The 19,934-nt window shown below is 29.5% G+C and overlaps 3 protein-coding genes across 3 annotated transcripts in view; 1 reads left to right on the top strand and 2 right to left on the bottom strand.

Annotated features, from left to right (window-relative positions):
* Positions 1 to 549, bottom strand: part of LOC17895185 (mannose-6-phosphate isomerase 2) — a 2,373-nt gene extending 1,824 nt beyond the window's left edge. Inside the window, exon 1 of the mRNA XM_006303060.2 lies at positions 154 to 549. Within this exon, the coding sequence (XP_006303122.2) occupies positions 154 to 510 (357 nt within the window). The 5' untranslated portion in view covers positions 511 to 549. The remainder of the gene's footprint in view (positions 1 to 153) is intronic.
* Positions 550 to 3,788: 3,239 nt separating this feature from the next.
* LOC17896410 lies at positions 3,789 to 6,553 on the bottom strand. The gene is made up of 9 exons (XM_006302700.2): positions 6,320 to 6,553; positions 6,012 to 6,107; positions 5,075 to 5,159; positions 4,829 to 4,950; positions 4,717 to 4,741; positions 4,550 to 4,633; positions 4,421 to 4,450; positions 4,236 to 4,338; positions 3,789 to 4,147 (listed from the first exon to the last, which is right to left on the bottom strand). Exons 1-9 carry the CDS (start codon positions 6,413 to 6,415, stop codon positions 4,084 to 4,086), a joined length of 705 nt encoding a protein of 234 aa, XP_006302762.1. The 5' UTR covers positions 6,416 to 6,553; the 3' UTR covers positions 3,789 to 4,083.
* A 5,615-nt stretch (positions 6,554 to 12,168) lies between these two features.
* LOC17896343 (bromodomain-containing protein DDB_G0270170) lies at positions 12,169 to 13,485 on the top strand. Its single transcript, XM_006302623.2, has one exon. It carries the CDS (start codon positions 12,407 to 12,409, stop codon positions 13,214 to 13,216), a length of 810 nt encoding a protein of 269 aa, XP_006302685.1. The 5' UTR covers positions 12,169 to 12,406; the 3' UTR covers positions 13,217 to 13,485.
* Positions 13,486 to 19,934: the final 6,449 nt, after the last annotated feature.

Genomic DNA, 19,934 nt, shown 5'->3' with positions numbered 1-19,934 from the left:
GTATTGTTATATATATATATATATATATATAAAACTCAAAACTTTACAAGTTATAACTGTAGAAAAATCCAATTTTTTTGAAGAAAAGAAACAGAGTCAAATGTAACATCTTTACAAAAACAGAGCAATGAAAAAAAACAGAGGAATTGGTACCTTGAAGAGGAAAGGGAGATCGTAACCCCACTTGTCCACGACTCTAGACCCGAGTGAATCCGGATGATCCAAAACCCACGATTTCAATGTAACCATGCATTTATCAGACCCGGACCCGAATCCAACATGACTCGGTCCAGACTCATGAGTACCCATCCAAAACTCGGCGTGAGGAACCGCTGAGTCGACTCGTCTTCCAGAATTCGCTTCTTGGAGTCTCGCGACCAATGAGTCCGGTCCGAGTTTGCCCCATTCGTAGTTCTTGACGAAACATCTCAGCCGTTGGATCTCTTCACCGCCGGTTAACTTGCCTTGATCGTGACCGTTCGTTTGTATTGCGTTTGCGTCTGCACCCATTTTATGAATTCAGAGAGGAATATACAGATAATAGTATAAAGACCGATGATGGGCTTTTCTTGTAACCCTTCTCTACTATATATAATAGAAATGATTTTGTATTTCTTGTAAGAGGGTTAAAAAATAATACTCAAAATCATATAAATATGGAAATAAGAATATTAATACACAAGCAAGTGTGTAAATATGTGTTTCTTTATGTAGAAATTAAGATATGCATTATTAATTAAGTGATTTTTTCTTTTCTTTTGTAATAGATTCACGAGAATTTCTTGAATTTTATTATTATATGAAATTTTGTATATACAATATAATTACGTGTGAATGATTGCACCAAAAAAAAATAAGAGTACTTACGTGTGAACAAGAAGAGAACGCATCGTCTTTGAAACCAATCCATGACCATCAAGTAGACGTGGAGGAGAAATCTGAAAATGCTCAAAATAGAGGTAAAGACCATTTTTGGAAGATAATTTGAGAACTGTTTTTTTTTAATTTTGTGATTAATATAGGAATTTGCGTGTTTGGTTTGGAAATATAGAACTTGAGAATCAAGAAAAAATATGGTAAGAATTATAATTCTCAAACTTGCCATATTGTATTTTTTTTCTTATCATATATTAATTGAACATTAAATATATGGAATGAATCAAAATGTACAATATGAATGTAAACTAGTTTATATTTTTTTTATGGAATAGATTTATTTCATAAATTATATGTCACATGGTTGCTACTGTAATCACAACTATATTTTTTTAGTTGCTTGTGTCTCACAAAAGACTTCAAATCTAGACTAAGAGAGAATAGTTTCATATTGGATTAGACACCATTTCTTGAAAGAGACATCATGCTTCCTCCTACCAAAACATCTTTGCGTTGAGAACATTACATATTTGTAAATTAAATGTGTTTTCGCTTGGAATACTAATGATTCTCGGCTTCATCTAATGGCTATTGTTTAAAGTTTAAACAATTTTAAAAAGAGTTCCTCTTAAGAATTGCTAATGCTACTCAAACAAATTAAAAAAGTTGTTGACTATTGAATAATCCTACAAATCACACAGAAACTGATTTTACATATTTTTTATACCCACGTACAACAACAAAAAAACGCGTATAAACTAATAATATATCGATAAAACTTTTTATTATTAATTAAGATATTTTATTGAATTTGTAAAAGTATTAATTTTTCGGCAAATTTTAAATTATGGATTTATAATGAGATTTACCTAATTTTTGATGATTTTAAAATTTCTATTTAAAATTAAAAACCTTTGTTATAATCCATATCCTTCTGTTTTCATCAATCTATATTTTTTTAATATGAAAGAAATATGTATATATTTTGTACATAACGTTATCAAAAATATTATTTTCTAATTATATGTCATCTAAAATTGTGTTAATTAGTGCATTGCCAATTCGGAACTGGATAATTGTTTTGATTTTTCTAGAAGTTTTCTTGTACATGAATTTGTGATAAAATCGAAAACAGTTAAATCTTTTTTATTCAAATCTTTTTAGCCTAGGTTGATACTTTACCATATATATTTTAAATTATGAATATTCCAAGCATAATATAAAATAATTAAATACTCTTTAAGATGTAGCCCCAACTATTATACGTAAAGTTCTTGTGACTTCATAAATAAAACAAAATAAAAATTTGTTCTAGCTGGATATAGAGAAAGGTAAGGTCAATGGCTTCCTTGTGGGAAGTTCTCATGAAAAGTATCAATGAATCCATTTTACATGTGACATACTTTCTCTTCTGAAATGACAGAACTGATTTTTCTTACTTTATTTACAAGTCAACATTATTATCTTTTTCAATTTTTGCTATCACATAGCAATCCAAGAATTTACGTGGATTAGTTGCTATATAAGGAAATCTAAAACCCAAATAAATTTTATGCAAACGTGGTTATCCAAGACATTTTTAAACCACGTGTTCAATTCTACAACATGCATAATACTTTAAATATCGTGGATGCAAGTTTTCTTTACACAAACTTGTCCATATATCTACAAGTTGCAACTATATATCTCATGCATGACATCACATCACCATACGTGATTACTTCTATGCCAAAAAACTCACGAGCCATTCATTTTTTGTTGCACAAAACAAAATAAAGGAAACTCATAAGAAGAAGAAGATGAAGAAGAAGAAGAAAACAAAAAAGAGAATGTGAGGGTGGAGTAGAATGGTATAGAGAATGAAGGGTTACTGTTGGAAGACGTCGTCAATGGTATGGGAAGAAAAGGTTGGCCGTGACGTGGAGTTCGTTATGCTCCAAATCTGAGCTTTACGTCTTCTTCTTCTTCTTTTGTATCTTATTGAGTTTCTTTTTTTTTCTTTTTGGACCACGTACGTACGACTCCAAGTTGGTCGTTGGTGTTCGGTTTGGTATTCCTCAACTTATCGAACCCGGTTCTTTTTGCCTAATGTTGTCAACGTATTATGGCATATCTCCAACATATATTATGGAGAAGAGCATCATCTACACATAAAAACGTATATTCTTTAGGGTCAAATTAGTTACATCTCGATAGAATAGTAATGATTCTTGAAAAAAGTTCAAAAAATCTGGCTCTCAATAGTAACGTGTGGAACAACCGAGGAAAAAAATATCGTGCATTTCTATTAGAGTCCCAAAATCTCACATCCTATGGGATTAAAATCTTTGGATAATATATATAAGATGTGACAATTTTTCTTCACTTGAACTAGTTTTTGGGATTAGTTAGGCCACGTTACTAACAATTTTTAATAATAACAAAAATATATATACAATTTTTTTTGTTATTTTTGGGATTTACATTTCAACCAAAAAGAGAAGACTAACTTGATATGAACCACCAAAAAAACTTTGTAAGCACCAATTTTTGTGGATAGGTTGTTGTTGTTCATTGGGATTACAAGAATTCTTCAAATTTGGTCAATTTCAAACCGTGTTAGTCAATGGTTTTTCTTTATTTTTTTGGGATATCAAATAAATGGGAAACTAGAAACCACTCAAGACCAAACGTTTTTGGTTTAACAAATTCGTTTCGTGTAGACCAAAGTTGAAAGACTTTTTCTTTGATTTCTCTATATAGCTTACTTAGGAAACTTGATGTTTATCAATTCAAATTTTTAATTCCGACAATTATCTTCAGAAACATTCTATTTTTCTTACACGAAAACCATATGACCAAACCTTGTAGACGATGATATCAAGATGTCTTATATATTCAAGCTTTTAACAATTTCAACGTTCAAGAATGAATAGCTCATCTAAAAAGTCAATGGACCTTTTTTTTCTATTCTGTTGAAGAAGTCAACGAACTTTTCAATACAATAAACAGAGACCAAATCAATATTTTTCCTATGAATTTTACATTACAAACTCTCAAATAAACCCTATGGTTTCAATCAAATGTAAATCCCCCAACACACCAAGGGATCTAATAAAGAATCAAGTTTTCTTTTGTTTTTGTCATCATCAATCTATTGTCTCTGCATTTCACTAAGAAGAATCTGAACCTGAGAGACACCAACAGATTCATCAAAGAATGACGGTTTTACGATAAGATCACTAGGCCAAGATAGAGCGATGCGCAAAGAAATGCAAAAGATATCATTCCCCTGAAACGAAAACAGTTTGTTAGAAAAAAACGGTTTTTCATTTTCATTTTCAGAATGTGAATACTGAGAGTTGGATTATAGTTCTAACCAGATGACACCCCAGCCACAACCAGTACAGCAAGGACAGATCTCTGCAAACTTCTCAGCATCGCTCGAATGGACCCTCCGAGATATCAGGTCATCATAGATATCTAATATTTGTGCATTGCAGCCATATTATTATTGGTCCATAAGTCATAACTTTAAGGAAATGGGAGATAAGAATTTACATACCATAAACTGAGAATAAGCTATTCATCACACCTGCAATATTGTAATTCCAGCTTTAGTATAGGCTAAACGAAATTAAATGATGTTAACAAGAGAGACAAGAGAAGAGACAAGAGTTTTATAGTATCTCACCAATGAATAGAATGACATAACGGAGAATTTTGACTGTAGTTAGCTCTTGTAGAACCCATATGATAGCGAGGAAAACTATGAAACCTGGGAATATTACAGCTATATAAGCATTTTGGGTACTTAGAAAGAAAATGCAATTACAGGACGCGCGAGATAAGATAACACACCTATACAAAGACCTCGAAGCGTCCACTGTCAAAATTGAAGATGTCAATGTTTAATGTTGATGACTTTTAAGGAAATAAGACTCTGTAAATAAGCGAAATAGTAACTTCTTACGTTTTTGGCAATGAAGAGGACGATGAATAAAGCAAGACCCAAACCAGCAGCAGCTATTCTTGCTGTAAGCAGATTGGTAGATGCAAGAATCAAAGCCATTCCCCAAAATGATGACCCGAGATCTATAACCAATTCAAACAACAAAAAAGGGTAACACTTTTTAGCCCTTTCACCTATAATCCATCAACAAAGGAGTGTCTAAATTCGAAAAAATTGGTTAAGGGATAAAGATAGATTGGGCCTTACAGCCAGCAGGTAAGATCAGCCAGTAAATGCCACCACGTGTTGTTGTCGAACCCCCTTCATTTGCATTCACCTCCATACCCTCCACCTTTAGATTCATTAAGGAAATGAGTAACCAAAATGAGGGACATACGTTAAAAGATAAGCATTATCCACATTATATACGACTGTGAGATGCAGATTTTTACAAAGAGATGGTTCATAAATTTGATGGTATTCTCAGTAATCTATACCTAGACTTTCCAAAGATAAAAGTTTTGTTCAGGGGTGTAAAACTTGCATATTCATAGAAGCAGTATTTGGAAAGAAAAGTTTGTGGATTTCATCACATCAGAACTATAGTAAGAGCTGAAGCTGTACACTCCTGGTTATTAGAGAATTACTAAACCGAAATGCCAATCAAATCCTATAAATCTACACCCTAAACAATCTGCAGGGGCATCTTTATAAATCCAGCCCTCACTAACCAACTCACAACACCTAAATCTGTTACATTGATTCCAAAGCTAGATATATCAGACTTACACCAAATGCTTAAGCAGCTGGATTTCTTCAAGTAGACTCACTGTATGTCGTGGCTTCTTAGACTACTGACAGAAGCTACTAGTTTACAAACACATAAACAATGGAAGCAAGGGAGAATCATATACAAATCTTATGAAGCAAGGATAAAACTGTGTTCTATTAACCAAATGAGAAAAACATAAAATGACATGACAGCCTGTGATAAACAGCCATGTCCAGAGAGAACACAGAGACATCATCGCTAAAGCAATAACCTTTCTATCTTAGGAAACCATAATATCTTCTATGCCTTTTGCAAAGCAACATTTTGCAAACTGAATCAAGGGTTCAATACTTTAGTTGACACCTATAATCAAACTTGTACCCTTTATATTTTTATTGAAGAATAGTAGTTGTAAGTAAGAGAGCTCCTTACATCTCCACAAGTAAGCTTGCAAGCAACAGCATGACTCGCTTCGTGCAAAAACACCGTAATAAGTTTAAATGGAGTCAATAGAAATGTCCTCCATAGCTGTAAAAACCAAAACCCCACACAAGAAACCTCTGTAAACATCTCAACACATATGACACCAAAAATCACAAAATTTGAATGAAATTTATAGGTCAATAGTTGCATAAACACTAAAATCAGAAACCCTTTTGGCTAGAATCTACAAAAACCTCTTCGGATCTTCAATTGAATCGAAGAAAACATATAAAGTTTCAAACTTTATTAAAACTGACCAAGAGGATAACGACGGTGAAGATTCCGATGGTGATGAGGAAAGTATTCTGATTCCGGTTACAGCAACCTCGGAGTTCCCAGTTCGGCGTAACCATCTCCGGCTAACAAAAAGATTGAAACTTTTCTCTCTTTATTCCCGGAATCTGAAGAGTGACGAGGAGAAAGAAGAAAGAAGAAAGAAAAAAAAAGCAAAAGAGGGAAAAAAAATGGACGAATTTGATTGGTTTCTTAGTTTTTTGAGATTTTGACATTTTTTATTAATGAGTTGTCTAATGTGTTTCTTCTTCATCTTGTTCGAGGAAATTGTGAGAAAATTATTGTTTAACATCTTTTTTTAGAGAGAAAAAGATTGATTAGGTGACCCATCCTCCATGACTAGTGACCACATTGACCAGATCTTACGCGTTTTAATGTTTTGTTTTCTGTTTGAGTAGTTTTTTTTTTTTCAAAATATAATTTGAGTTATTTTGTATAACTTACGAAAATAACATTTTAGCAGAAACAAAAAAAAAATAATCACCAGAATTTATTTCAATAGCTCTTTAATTTTTTTTTAAATAACAATTTTCTTTTCCTATTGCTTCTCAATTTATGTTTAATAGTATTACAATTTTTAGTTTGTCCGAAAAAGAATTAGAATTTTTTTGGAAATGAAATCGCACACTTTCGAAATTACTTCGGCCAGTAATGGTGGACGTAAAAATTGTATCTTTGGTAATAGTATATAAATATGAATTATGAATTATATAATATTATAAACTATCTTATATTTAATTTGTAATCATTGTAAAAAACTATTATATTTTTAGTTTTAATTAATATTAAACATTTATTATAAAAAAAATTATAGAAATTTTGGAATTGTATTGAGTAGTACGAAACTATGTTAATTAATTAACCATAAGTAGATTATGAGTAATAAATATATAATAAAGCATAAAAGAGAGCAATGAAGAAATTGGTCGAAGTATGAGACAAACATATCGTATTCACTTCATCCGAATTGAATTAGTATGTGTTGAAATATATATAGTAACCTACCAAATACCAATACTATGCAGCGGTCCTCGTTGTCCGCCATATGACAAAGTCGAACGGTGCTTACTCAAACTCTGGAGTGTTTAGCTCTACGACGACCTGTAAAATTATCTAACGCTCGTACAAAATATATGGTTATTAATGAAAAGAAAAAGCTCAAGTGTCTGTTATTTCAAGTACATGACTACATGAGTCATGTGATCATGTCTAGGATCATAGGTTATGGGACGATAAGGTTAAAGACATGCCTACAACATATGAACACTACTGGACTTGGTGGCCTTGGCCTCAAGCTTTAACTCGTTTAATTTTAGCAAGTGTTCCACGATCTCTACCACCTTAATACACAGCAACTACAACAACAATAACAACAAAGAAGTTATGTTCGGTTGATTATAAATATCTTACTGAGATTATACGTTTAGTTAGAATACTTGGCAACTAGGGGTTTTATCTTTTGATTATACACTCCTTTAGACATAATATGAAGTTATGAACCATTGATCCGGACTGTCACTACCTTTCTTTATAATCAACATCACTATTGTTGAACTTAGAGAAAAGAAACTCGAGACATGAAAATGGTAGGACTCTTCATCTTTTTCTCCGAGTTAATTAATTGGAAATCTACAGAATTTATAATTATACTCTTTAGAAAGTACTCATAGTTACAAAAATAAGACAGATTATAATCAGTAGCTGGTGAGGATCTCACACATAAAAAAAAACAGAGCCGTAGTTGCTTATATTTTTCATACATTTTCCTTATATTTTTTCTACTATTTTCTACTTATTTTCTTTGTTTTATCTTAGTTTTTCTAATAATTATTATGATATAATTATATATATATATAGTTGATGTTCTAGTAAAATTATTACATTAAATGCATTAATGAAATAAACATAAAGAGTTCTAACTTTTGATTGTTTTTTTTGTATTTTTCATAAAGGTTTGGTTAGTATATGATTTAAAGTCTTAAACTTTAGAACTCTTTACTATTATGAAATAAAGAGCATGACTAATTGTGTTGTACTTAGCGTAAGGGACCAAAATATTATGCATATGTAGTATATGGATGCAAGATGGTTATTCTTATAAGGTCAATATTTTGGGTACTTCAGCTTTAATAGTATATATGTCCCCGTGAGTCTTTGATCTTTGCAAATGAGACTACGTAAAAGAGCTTGTTTAAATTTTATGAAGCCTAGTTCGCCATCTTTTCTAGTGAAAACCACAATCATTTCAGAAAAAAAAACTTTCATTTTTTATTATTATTATTATTGTGATTTATATATTATTTCAGTTCATATATTTATATTTCAAACATCTTTATATGAATTTGTGTATTTAAGTGTGGAAATGTAAATATATACTTCTACCAAATTTATTCAGCGATAATTTTACATTAGATTATTCGATGATAATAGTACTAATTAATAGACGAAAAAATAGTACTAATTAATAATATATAGCTAGACAATTCTATAAATAGTATTAGTGATATATATGTAGCTAAGACAATTTCTATTAGATCTAAAATCAAACAAATATACATGTAAGGTTTCTCTATAGAAAAACATAGAGAACTTAATACACTTCAAATTCAGGAGTAAAATATATTACTTCTACCAAATTACCCAACGACTTTTTTTATTAGATTATCAGATGATAATAGTACTCATTAATCTTATGTAGCTAAACAATTCTATAAATAGTATCAATGAGATGTAGCTAAGACCATTTCTATTATAAGATGCTCTCTAAAATAAAACAAAAATACATGTAAGGTTTCTCTAGAAAAACACTTCAATATTTAGAGAAAAAATAAGAAGCTTTCTTCATTTCATCTTATATGTATAGAACTTATGTAGAAAACAAAAGCAGTTTTGATTATTATTGTTCGGTAATTGTCAGCAAAAAACATCACCCAATGCTATTTGTCGGAACTGGACCATCTCTAGTGTTTATAACTAGGGTCCGTCATCATAACCAAAACCCTAACTGAATTGGACAGCTTCGTTGTTAGTATTATCGAGAGCAGCCAAAGTAGGCAAGTTTTGGTCGGGTCGAATCGGGTCGGGTTGGTTTAAAGGTGGGGCTCGTGTGGTGCGATCCGAAGAGGACTATCTCTTAGTAAAGGAAACGTGGACCATCTCTTAACCCTTCACTTCTCTTTTTAGTGGGATTCTTCGTTTTCAGTAAGTACGTTGCTATATATATATCGGACCCATGCATGGCCATGCTTACTTTGTCTTCTGTTTTTTTTTTTTTTATATTTCTTTTCACATAATTCATAAGTTTATGTAAAGTTTTATTATACAACTCTCTAGATAATATGAAATCTCCTTTTCTCTTTATTTCTTTCTGTCACAATAACAATTTCTTTACTTCAAATTTAAGAAAATATCGATTTCAATTTTATGAAAAGCAAACTCGCATAGATGACTCATTATATTTTAAATAAAATAAATAAAGAAATTAGACTTTTCTATCACATATATATACAGTATATAAGTAGCCTATAGATTTTAGTAACTAGAGATTAATTTTTGTTATAACTTACAAGTTATTTGATGATGAAGACCCGTTTCTTATCTAGCTATATAAGTTTGTTTTCATATAGCTTATATGATAGAAAATAAATAAATAAAAACAAATTTTAAAAAAATATCATTATTGTATAAAATAACGATCCATATGAAAAATAAATAATATGAAATTATTTTTTAATATATAAATAAAAGACACCACAAAATCTTTGATATATACATTTCATATTTTACAAAAGTGGATAACAACAACTTAGTAAAAAACAACTTGATATGTAATAGACATTTGTCTGCCCTTATCATTAGTTTGGAAATATCAACAAAGGCCACCAGTCTTATTCTTTTTAATAATTCTTAAACTTTATTATATTATCTAACCATTAAAACTACACCTAAAGTGATGAGAATCTTAAAATATACGAATATTTCTAAATTAGTAAAGACAAAAACAACTCGGTTAAAATATATAAGAACTTGACTAATAATAAGACAACAATGTATGATCATTTAGCTCCTAATTCAATACTCATATATATATAAACCATCGTGTAGTTGGTACTTGGTATAGTCACTGCCAATAAATGATTGGATGACAAGGTTTTAATAGCAAATAAAAATATATAGTTTGTTGAACTAGCTATTTGGATAACACTTCAAAGTCTTCAACTAAATTTTTTAGCCATGACAATATATATCGTTGGGTTAAATATATCAAATCAGAAGCACCAACGAATTGTCAATATCATCCCAAAACACCTCATATGCGAAGAGTGGCTAGTGCGCGACCTTATATATAACGTGAAGTGTACGTTGGGACATTCTCGTTTACCTAAGCAGTAACCACTAACCACTACTATCATCACACTAACTTATCGACGTACCATGTGTGTTTTGTAACGTGTTCCGAAGTCATTGGTCTCGGAACTATACATAATATATATATGTGATATAATTTAGAAAAACTTGGTTATTCATTAACATAAGAGTAATATTTATACATAATAAGATTTCTTTATAGGATAGAACTGTATTACATCTCAATACTCTAATGGATTTTAATATATCTTAATAATATCGATAAGTGACCGATCCATGATCCATTCTCAAAATCCGGCTATCAGATATCCTAGCTTGGTAAAATTAATTTCTTTAAAAATTTGGCCTAAGAGGATGGATAATTTAATTGAGAAAATATCTAAAGGAAATGAATTAGATAAACTACTTAGATGACAAAAGAATATATATATATATATATATATAGATATATGAATAAACGTTTTATTAATTAAATATCAAAAAATGTTCATAAAACATTACACAAAAACTACAAAATATATCTTTATTGATAGCATTTCACTATAACTATTAGCTAATAACAAATTCTCAATTGTAGAAGAAATTTTTATAACATACACAAAAAACGTTAAAATATAGTTAACATCTAGCTAAGATAGTTGTCGCGAACATAATAGACACCAATTATAACATTTATATCGTATGCTAAAAATGTTGATATTATTTGTAGCAAGTGTTTCAAATGATTTTAACTATATATATATTTGTAGCAAACAATATATATATATATATATATATATATATATATAGTTAAAATCCTATTTAGAACACTTATATATATATATACATATGTATATATATATATATTCTTTATCAAAAATCCACAACACTCTCCGACAATCTAAAAAAAAAAAAAATTCTTTATCAAAATTTTTTTTTTTTCAAAAGTCTTGCGCAAACACTATACAATACTCAAACAATTTAGTTAATCTTTTCTCCTTAAAAAATACCCAAACGATTACTCCTTAACACACAAATTTCACCTTAATCTCTCACGAAGTTCTCTTAGACAAAATCTAATTGTATGCTAAAGTCTCGATCGCGTCGGTGAACTTTTACACCGCTGGTCTATATTCACTGCTCCATCAAAATTTGTCAACCCGAATCCAAACATCAACCATCTAAAACATTTCAAACATTGCAGTCTGCACATGTCTCTTTTGACTTCAATAATTTTTCTTTTTACAGAAGTTTCAATATCTCTTTTATCAAAAGTTTCAATTTATAAAAACACATATATACAATAAAGAAAAAAATAAATTAAAAAAAAATAGATACGAAAGTGAAGAACCAACATATATCCTTTTTTGGCCCATGCATGTGAATATGTAGCAAACGACACGCTTCTTTGTCCCCCTCTCCTTCTATATACATTACTACCATTTTATTCTTCCTTTTTCAACAAATAATTATTTTCTAATTTTTCTCAATTTAATTCCTAAAAATTACCTATAAAAATAATTAAAACCTAATCCTTCTTCACCTTCTTCCTCAAATCCATCTCTCTCTATCTCTCTTCCTCGGAAATATTAATTTCATTCTCCTCTTTTTTCTCCAGAAATTATTCATCTTTTTTTCACAAAAATTCTCATTACCATAAAACATATAACAATTCTTGTTTTATTTTCAAGAAAATCAAGAAAATGGCGGTGGATCTTTTATCGGAAAACTCAAATATGAGTCCAAGAATCTCATTTTCACGTGACTTTTGTCAATCAGACGCAATACCAATAGAGAAACGTCCCTTGAGATCATCATCATCATCAAACTCGAAACCTTCAAGCCTCAACTCAAGCATAGATTTCGATTTCTGCATTCCCGGCGGCGTTACTTCCGGCGAAAGCTTCGATCAAGGTTCTTGGTCAGCCGACGAGCTTTTCTCCAACGGCAAAATCTTACCTACCGAAATTAAGAAAAAGCCAGAACCGGTTAAAGACTCGCACCAACCCGAACCGAAACCGGTTAAGAGTAAACCGGATTCAAGAAAACAGAGGAAACAGAACGAGGAACAAGAAGACGACGTGATAACCACGACGGCGGAGGAGAAGAACAATACGAAGTCGTTTTGGGGGTTTAAGAGAAGCAGTAGTTTAAACTGTGGAAGCAGCTACGGACGAAGCTTATGCCCTTTGCCGTTGTTAAACCGGAGTAACTCAACCGGTTCAACATCGAGTAAACAGAAACAGAGCAGCTCGAGGAAACACACAGAGCATGTTAAGTTACAGCAGTCTTCATCGTTGTCTTCTTCATCTTCGTCTTCGTTGAGTAGTAGCAATAATGGTTTCTCGAAACCTCCGTTGAAGAAAAGCTATGGAGGGTATAGTTATGGTAGCCATGGAGGTAACGGGATAAGAGTGAGTCCGGTTATAAACGTTGTCCCTTCTGGGAACTTGTTTGGTTTTGGTTCCATGTTTTCTTCTGGTAATGGAAGAGACAAGAACAAGAAGAGATAAAAAAAGAATGTAAAGAGTAAGTTTATGTCTTTTTATGGGTTTTTTTTACTGTTTGATTCTGATTTGTTCTTCTTCTTCATCTTCTTCTTCTTCTGAAGCTCTCTGAAGATTTTCTGACAGTGTGTTTTGTGGGGTTCCATGACAACCCTTTTGAGTTTTTTATTTTATTTTTCTTTAGATTTTATTATAATTTGTTTAGATTATGTGGTGTAATTGTGTTTGTAGTTTGTCTTTATCAATGTTTATAAAATCTAGATTTTTTTTTTTTTTTAATATGAGGCTGCTAATTTCAGATATTTGTTCATCACCAATCACCATAAAGATATTTATATATAAATAGTTAGGGAGTTTATAATTAGAGCGATAAAGATAAGGCAAAGAACTAAGTCATATTTTCTTGGTATTATTTTGATATTAATAAAGCTTACGAATATTTATATTTTATTTAGAAAAATATTGCTAATGTAAAGTTATATATTAATTTTATTATATTTTTACGAATTTTGTACTGTTTTATACGTTTTTCCGTAAAATAATGTTCTAAGTTTGGTTTCCACTTTTAAATAATTTTTAATACCAAAAACCAAATTAATATGACTTTAATTAGTCTTAATATTATTGGATCAAAATAATCAAATACTAATTTGTTTGGGCAAAATTGTGGATCAAGTAAAGGTAGGTTTCAGCAGGCCGTGTCGTTCTCAATCAATGATTCTAAAATTGATTCGTTTACTTGAATAACCAAATATAATAAAATTAGTAGTTGAAACTTGAAATATATTAATATGAAATAAAGAAGACATAGATATAAAACCTTGACTTAGTCTATTACTAAAACATTTTTTGTTTGGTAATTAAATAGTGACTAATTAAGGATAAAACTATATAAAAAAATAACAATGATAAGTTTTATTAGAAAATGCGACAAGACAAGTGACAGGTAAACAATTATCTTTGGAGCTTGTCCTATTCTGTTCCTTTATGAATATTTCTCACATGGTGTGTGTGTGTGTGTGTATTACCCAATTAATGTCAATTATCACTAAAGCAATGCAAAAGAAAAAAAAAAAAATTGATGTGAAATCTCTACTTTTTTCTTATCATTTCCATGTAAAGTTTAGCTTAACGTCGTGCCAATTATTCCTTTATTGTTTTCTACGTTTTTTTTAAAGCTTATCAATCTTAGTTAGTTCACACGATTCATATCAAACATTTATACTCCAATGCCTTTAATTTATAGGTTGATTTTAGAAAATGAAACGATTCGATCTTCAACACCAAATCTGATCGCGATGAATAAGACTTTTTCTAAGGCTTAGTAATGATGTTTGAAAGATATGTATAGTCAAGAGTCAAGTAAACAATGATGGCACCATCCAACTGTTATCACATATTCTTTTAGTGTTGGAGGATATTAAGTTTGTGGGCATTGGATGGTTATAACGAAACAATAGGTGTAGTCCAAAACGAACTCGTTACTTAAATAACACATACATGTGCGACTGTGTGCTAACGAGGGTTGCACAAGTACACAACAAACCATGGATCGTTTGGATCCATTGGGCAGTCCTTTATATAGTAGCTAGAGGGTGAAACGTCTATATGATCGATCATGATAATGTTTCTTTCTTAATAGTTTTGAATATTGTGATTTTTTTTTATCTAAGAAGTATATTACTAATTCAAAACACAAAGCTCAAAAAATATATTTATATAGACACATTCAAATTATTTTGAATTCTTTCATGTTAAAGTATAGAACATTTAGCAATAATTGAAAAAAGTCGAATGGTCCATTCATATTTTTCTTTATATAACTTTATCAGTTGTTGTTGTTAACATGATTGGAATCAAATAAATTATAAAAGCTTCTCACAAGTTTATATATAGAAGTATAGAACTCAATTTATGAAGACATGCACTTATATGTATTCTAATCAGAACCTTAATTACATGCAAAGGGGTTTATATATCCTTATCGTATATTTTCTAGTTTGTTGACCAATGTTGATTGGATATTAAATAGTTCAAAACTTCAAAGTCCTTTTAAAACTAATCTTGAAATGCATTACAAAACTAGTTGTCATGCATATTATAAAAGAAAGATGAAGTTATCATTGTAGTGAAACTGTTTATTTAGAGGTCACTTTTAAGACAAGGAAGTATGGATGACAATTATAATCCAGAAGATGTCAACCGCCACATGGTTTGTAGGGCACTCACTAAAAACACACTTTAAATCCTATTCTCTTCTGGTTGTCACTAATTTTTTATTCTTCTTTCTAAAAAAAAAAAAGTTATTATCAAAAACTTGTTTTTCTTTATATGTGTACCTTTTAATACATGAAATTTACGAGTAATTTATGATGCTTTGGTACTAATTTTTTTTTTTGAATTTAATGTTAAATTATACTCAAAAGAAAAATAACGTTTTTACAATTAGTGAATCGTTTGATAGAGAAAGATGCTTATGAAACAATATTGAGAAAAAATCGAAAAACAATTTTAGCCACGAGATTGGATCCATAATTGAAAATCCGCGTCATACCGCCTACCTCCAGCTCTCCGAATTGAAAATAGTCTGTCCCTAACTTGTTTGTCAAGCCATTGAGTGAGTTGTGCTGCTGTTGTCGGAGGTACTAAAATATATTAACCTCTTGCAATAAAAGTGGTGAAGTTAATTTGAAATTCGGTACATAATAAATGGTAATAACCACAGATTGTCAATTTTAGTACGATGAAATGCTTGGATGTTTGGTTAAAAACAACAAAATCAACACTTGAGTTTGATTCAATATATTTATATGTTAGTTTCCATAATTAACACTCACACTCTAAACTAAGTTTTGTTGTACGTACGTAGCCAGAAGATATGCTTTAGCGGTTGGTATTAGTTAGTGTTATCACAGTATGACATTTATAATTGTAAAAATGTTGTGGTTTTAGTAAACATTTTTGGTAATCCATGGTTCTTTAAAAGAAACTTACGGCTGAATTCATATAACATACGACAATGCTAATATAAAACTGATCGATGCACATGGATAAAGAATAATATGAGCTAAAGTGCTAAACAATACTACAATAGGTTAGCTAGTTAGGTACTAATTAGGTTCGATTCATGCACTTGATCAATCAAGAATAATTTGCATGGAGGAAACGAATAATGTGGATTATGTAATTATTATATGCTTTAATTATGTTTAATGTAGTTTAGATTTTAATGAATTTTAGTTATACACCAAATTTGGAGGTCAGTTTGTATTTTGTTCAGTTTATTCGTTATAAGGATAGGTTTACTAATCTATATTATAAAATTCGAGTTGGTTCCTATGCTTAAGAGATATAATTAAAATCTCAATCATGCATGGGCCAAACCGATCATATTGAGAGAGCCTAGCTAGTTGAGTTAAATTATGATTAACAAATACAGTATTCATGCATGCACAAGGTATTTAATTGTCCAACACGTGCAAACTTATAAGCCAGAAATAAGTAAACATACTTATATAAACTTTTTAATTATTCAGAAACGAGTACTACTAAACTTAGAGTTTGTTTCTATATAGCACGCACTAGAAAAAAGCATGTGGTCCAATCTTTTTATATATATACAAATCTCTTTTTTAAGCTATTTTGTCTATATATCCATCTTAAAAAATATAACAGCTTCTAGATATATACAATAATTATTATTTTTTTGGTCAAAAGAAACAATAATTTATATATATATATATATATATATAAATATGTACAAGAGATTTTATGTAAAATATATTTTATTATTCAAATTAGATATAAAATATATAGTTTTATATTTGTTTTACTAACAAATTATATCGTGATTATTTGTTTGTTATTTCTCTTTTAATGTATATAATACTAATTTACATTTTTAACGTTCTTTTAACAGTTCTTCATCTATTTTCCGCAATTTCGCAGTAATCATAGTGCTCTCATTTTCACACAAATGCCATATTATTTTATTTTCAAATTGATATTTTCGAAATCTCGGTTGTACATAAATCTAATTATCATCTTAGAGCTGTAAACCTTTCCAGTAAGAGTACATACATAGTACTAATCATTTCCTAAGGAAATTAAACATCTTTTCATAAGTTGTTCAGGACCTCTTCTAATTAGCAAATTTTCTTTCAAGATTTGAATGATTGCTGGATTCTAAATATCTGAAAAGCTATGATTTTTTTTTAATTACAAGAGTTAGTACGACTGAAAAAGTTAGAAATGCAAAATTAATTCAACTATATGTATAGTTTGTTGCAATGTAATAATATACAATTAACATACATCTCTTTGCTCGGTTGTTGAACGAACATCCAAAGTTTAGAAGAAAAATACAGTTTTAAATACATTTCCAGAATATAATATTAATATTTGTTACTATGAAACTTCACATATTTATTCATCGAAACAACATTTTTATTGAAAATGTTAATTTTTAAAAAGTGATATTTCTCATGAGAAACAAAACATGAATGATGCCAATATTGGTCAAAATGTTGAAGTGAAAGAAAATAAGAATTACATAAACTCGCTAGTGAGAAAATATTGTCTAAATTTTGATGTGGTTTTCATTAAAAATGTTAGATTGTATTTAAAATAATACATATTGATTAAATACAAATAAAAAAAATTGTATTCGTATATAAACGAATAATTTGTTAGTTGTTTTTTATTCTTTTAATAATTGTTAAGTTGAAATATTTAGTTATATCACTTTTGATATTATTATACATATAACACTATAACAGTAATAGTATTAAATTATTATATTTCTTGGCATTTAGATATTCAACTTAGATATTTTTATTTATCTGCTGTTTATTCATCTCAATTTCATTATTCAGCTTATTTTTGTTCATATATTCAGTTACTCAAGTTTTTTTTTTTTTTCTATGTTACTCAAGTTGAGTTTACTTAATCGGTTGCGCTTAATTAACATTTAACACCATAATTGTTCCAACTATTTTATTTACTTTGATCAAAACATTAATTACGTTTAAGTTGCAAAGTCAACTTTGAACCAAGTCAACGTACATGTACTTGTACTAAATGATATAGGCTACAATAGATATAGCTCTGAGTGGTTTACTTTGTTTTGAACATTTAGCAATAAAGGACAATATTTCCACGGGCTTGTAAATGTTTAAGTTCATGAAACCAAAGCCCAACATATTTTTCTGGATCAAAAGCCCAACATCTTTTGCATGTAAGAATATGAAGTATTTTTTTTTCATATGTCCACAATTATTATGTTTTTTTTTTTTTTTTCTTTTTTGTTAACTTAGGGTAAATCCCCAGACCTATGGAAGGATCCGAGATTAATCCTTAAAAAGAGGGTATCTCACGGGTATGGTACTTCCAAGCTTTCAAATGGACCTTAACAAGAGGTTTATACCCATGTGGTCAAAAAGATAAAGCTAGCAGTTCTGCGACCCAATTGTTATGTTAAACATATAAATTTTGACAATAATATGTGTAACGGTAAATGTCTATATAATGATCTTATAAATCACGTATCCTCTTTCCCATAAGAAAATATAATATATATAAATTTTCTTTTTTTTAAAGCAACACGACATGTCATTGTAAATTTTTAATAAACCTTTTATACACTAAAAACACATCACATATATCCTAACGACAGAGTTCTACAGAATGCCTCATGAGTTTTTTTTTTTTTAAATAAAATAAATTTCCGTCTTGGTCAAAGTGTTGCTTTTTCAAAATGGTAAAATTGGCTTAACTAGTTTTATTCGAAAACTTAACTATTTCTATTGTTTTGACAATATTTTGTAATTTTTTTCTCATAAACAGTATATATATTTGAAATTAAATGCATGTGTATATATATTTATTTAAATATTGAATTCATGTGTATATTTCATAATTTCTTTTGAAACAATTTGCTACGTTTAAAAATAGATGGTCCCTCAAAAAATTTTGTATTTTTCGGAAGGAGTTAATTACCGGATATTAACTTTTTTTGAGTGGCATTTGTGAATTTTGGAAGGTTTAATATATGTTATGATTTATGAAATACGTATTTTAGTAAAAGAAAAGGATTTTAAATGTGCCAAAATAGTATTTTTACATATTTGAATAAAAATGGCACACTCATAATTCAGCCTCATGTGATGCATACAAAATTTCCTTTACAAAAAAAAAAAGTGATGCATACAAAATTTTGAAAATAACATTTTCTAATTTTTTATTTAAAATATTATATTTTTAAAATAATATGTTATTTGATCATATAGTCTATGAATATCTCACATGTTTATTTTTATGTTAGTCTAATTTCAAAATCAGTTTTTTTTCCTTTACTCACTACAAATCGGTTTCTAAAAAAGAATGCATCTCACTATGGACAAAATATCCATAACCAATACAAACATGCGTTTGTGATACATATACTCTTTACAAAACATATGATGCCTATTAAAAAAAGATGTAATTTATACAATACAAAAAAAAATCAAATATACTATTCTGGTGAAAATAATAATAACCATAACTGTATAACTGTCACCCTTATGTTAAATCAAAACCACAGTATTCTAGAAAATGCACCAGGAATCTTTGTCTCTCTTCATCTTGGTCAAAATGTTACTTTTCTCAAATAGTAAAAAAAAATATTGCTATAGTATTTTTTTTCTTTATTTTTGAGTTTTTGACAAAATTTGATCCCTTCTTT

The sequence above is a fragment of the Capsella rubella genome, unplaced genomic scaffold (assembly GCF_000375325.1).
Source record: "Capsella rubella cultivar Monte Gargano unplaced genomic scaffold, Caprub1_0 scaffold_2, whole genome shotgun sequence".
Classification (NCBI taxonomy): domain Eukaryota; kingdom Viridiplantae; phylum Streptophyta; class Magnoliopsida; order Brassicales; family Brassicaceae; genus Capsella; species Capsella rubella.
Note: the sequence above shows the minus strand (reverse complement) of the source record. Positions and strands in the feature narration are given on the sequence as shown.

Coding starts and splice junctions, on each gene's coding strand:
- LOC17896410 (XM_006302700.2), bottom strand. CDS start 6,415: ATGGTTACGCCGAACTGGGAACTCCGAGGTTGCTGTAACCGGAATCAG. Junction 5,160..6,011: donor GCAAGCTTACTTGTGGAGAT/GTAAGGAGCTCT, acceptor ATGAATCTAAAG/GTGGAGGGTATGGAGGTGAA. Junction 4,148..4,235: donor TGTGGCTGGGGTGTCATCTG/GTTAGAACTATA, acceptor TTTTCGTTTCAG/GGGAATGATATCTTTTGCAT.
- LOC17896343 (XM_006302623.2), top strand. CDS start 12,407: ATGGCGGTGGATCTTTTATCGGAAAACTCAAATATGAGTCCAAGAATC.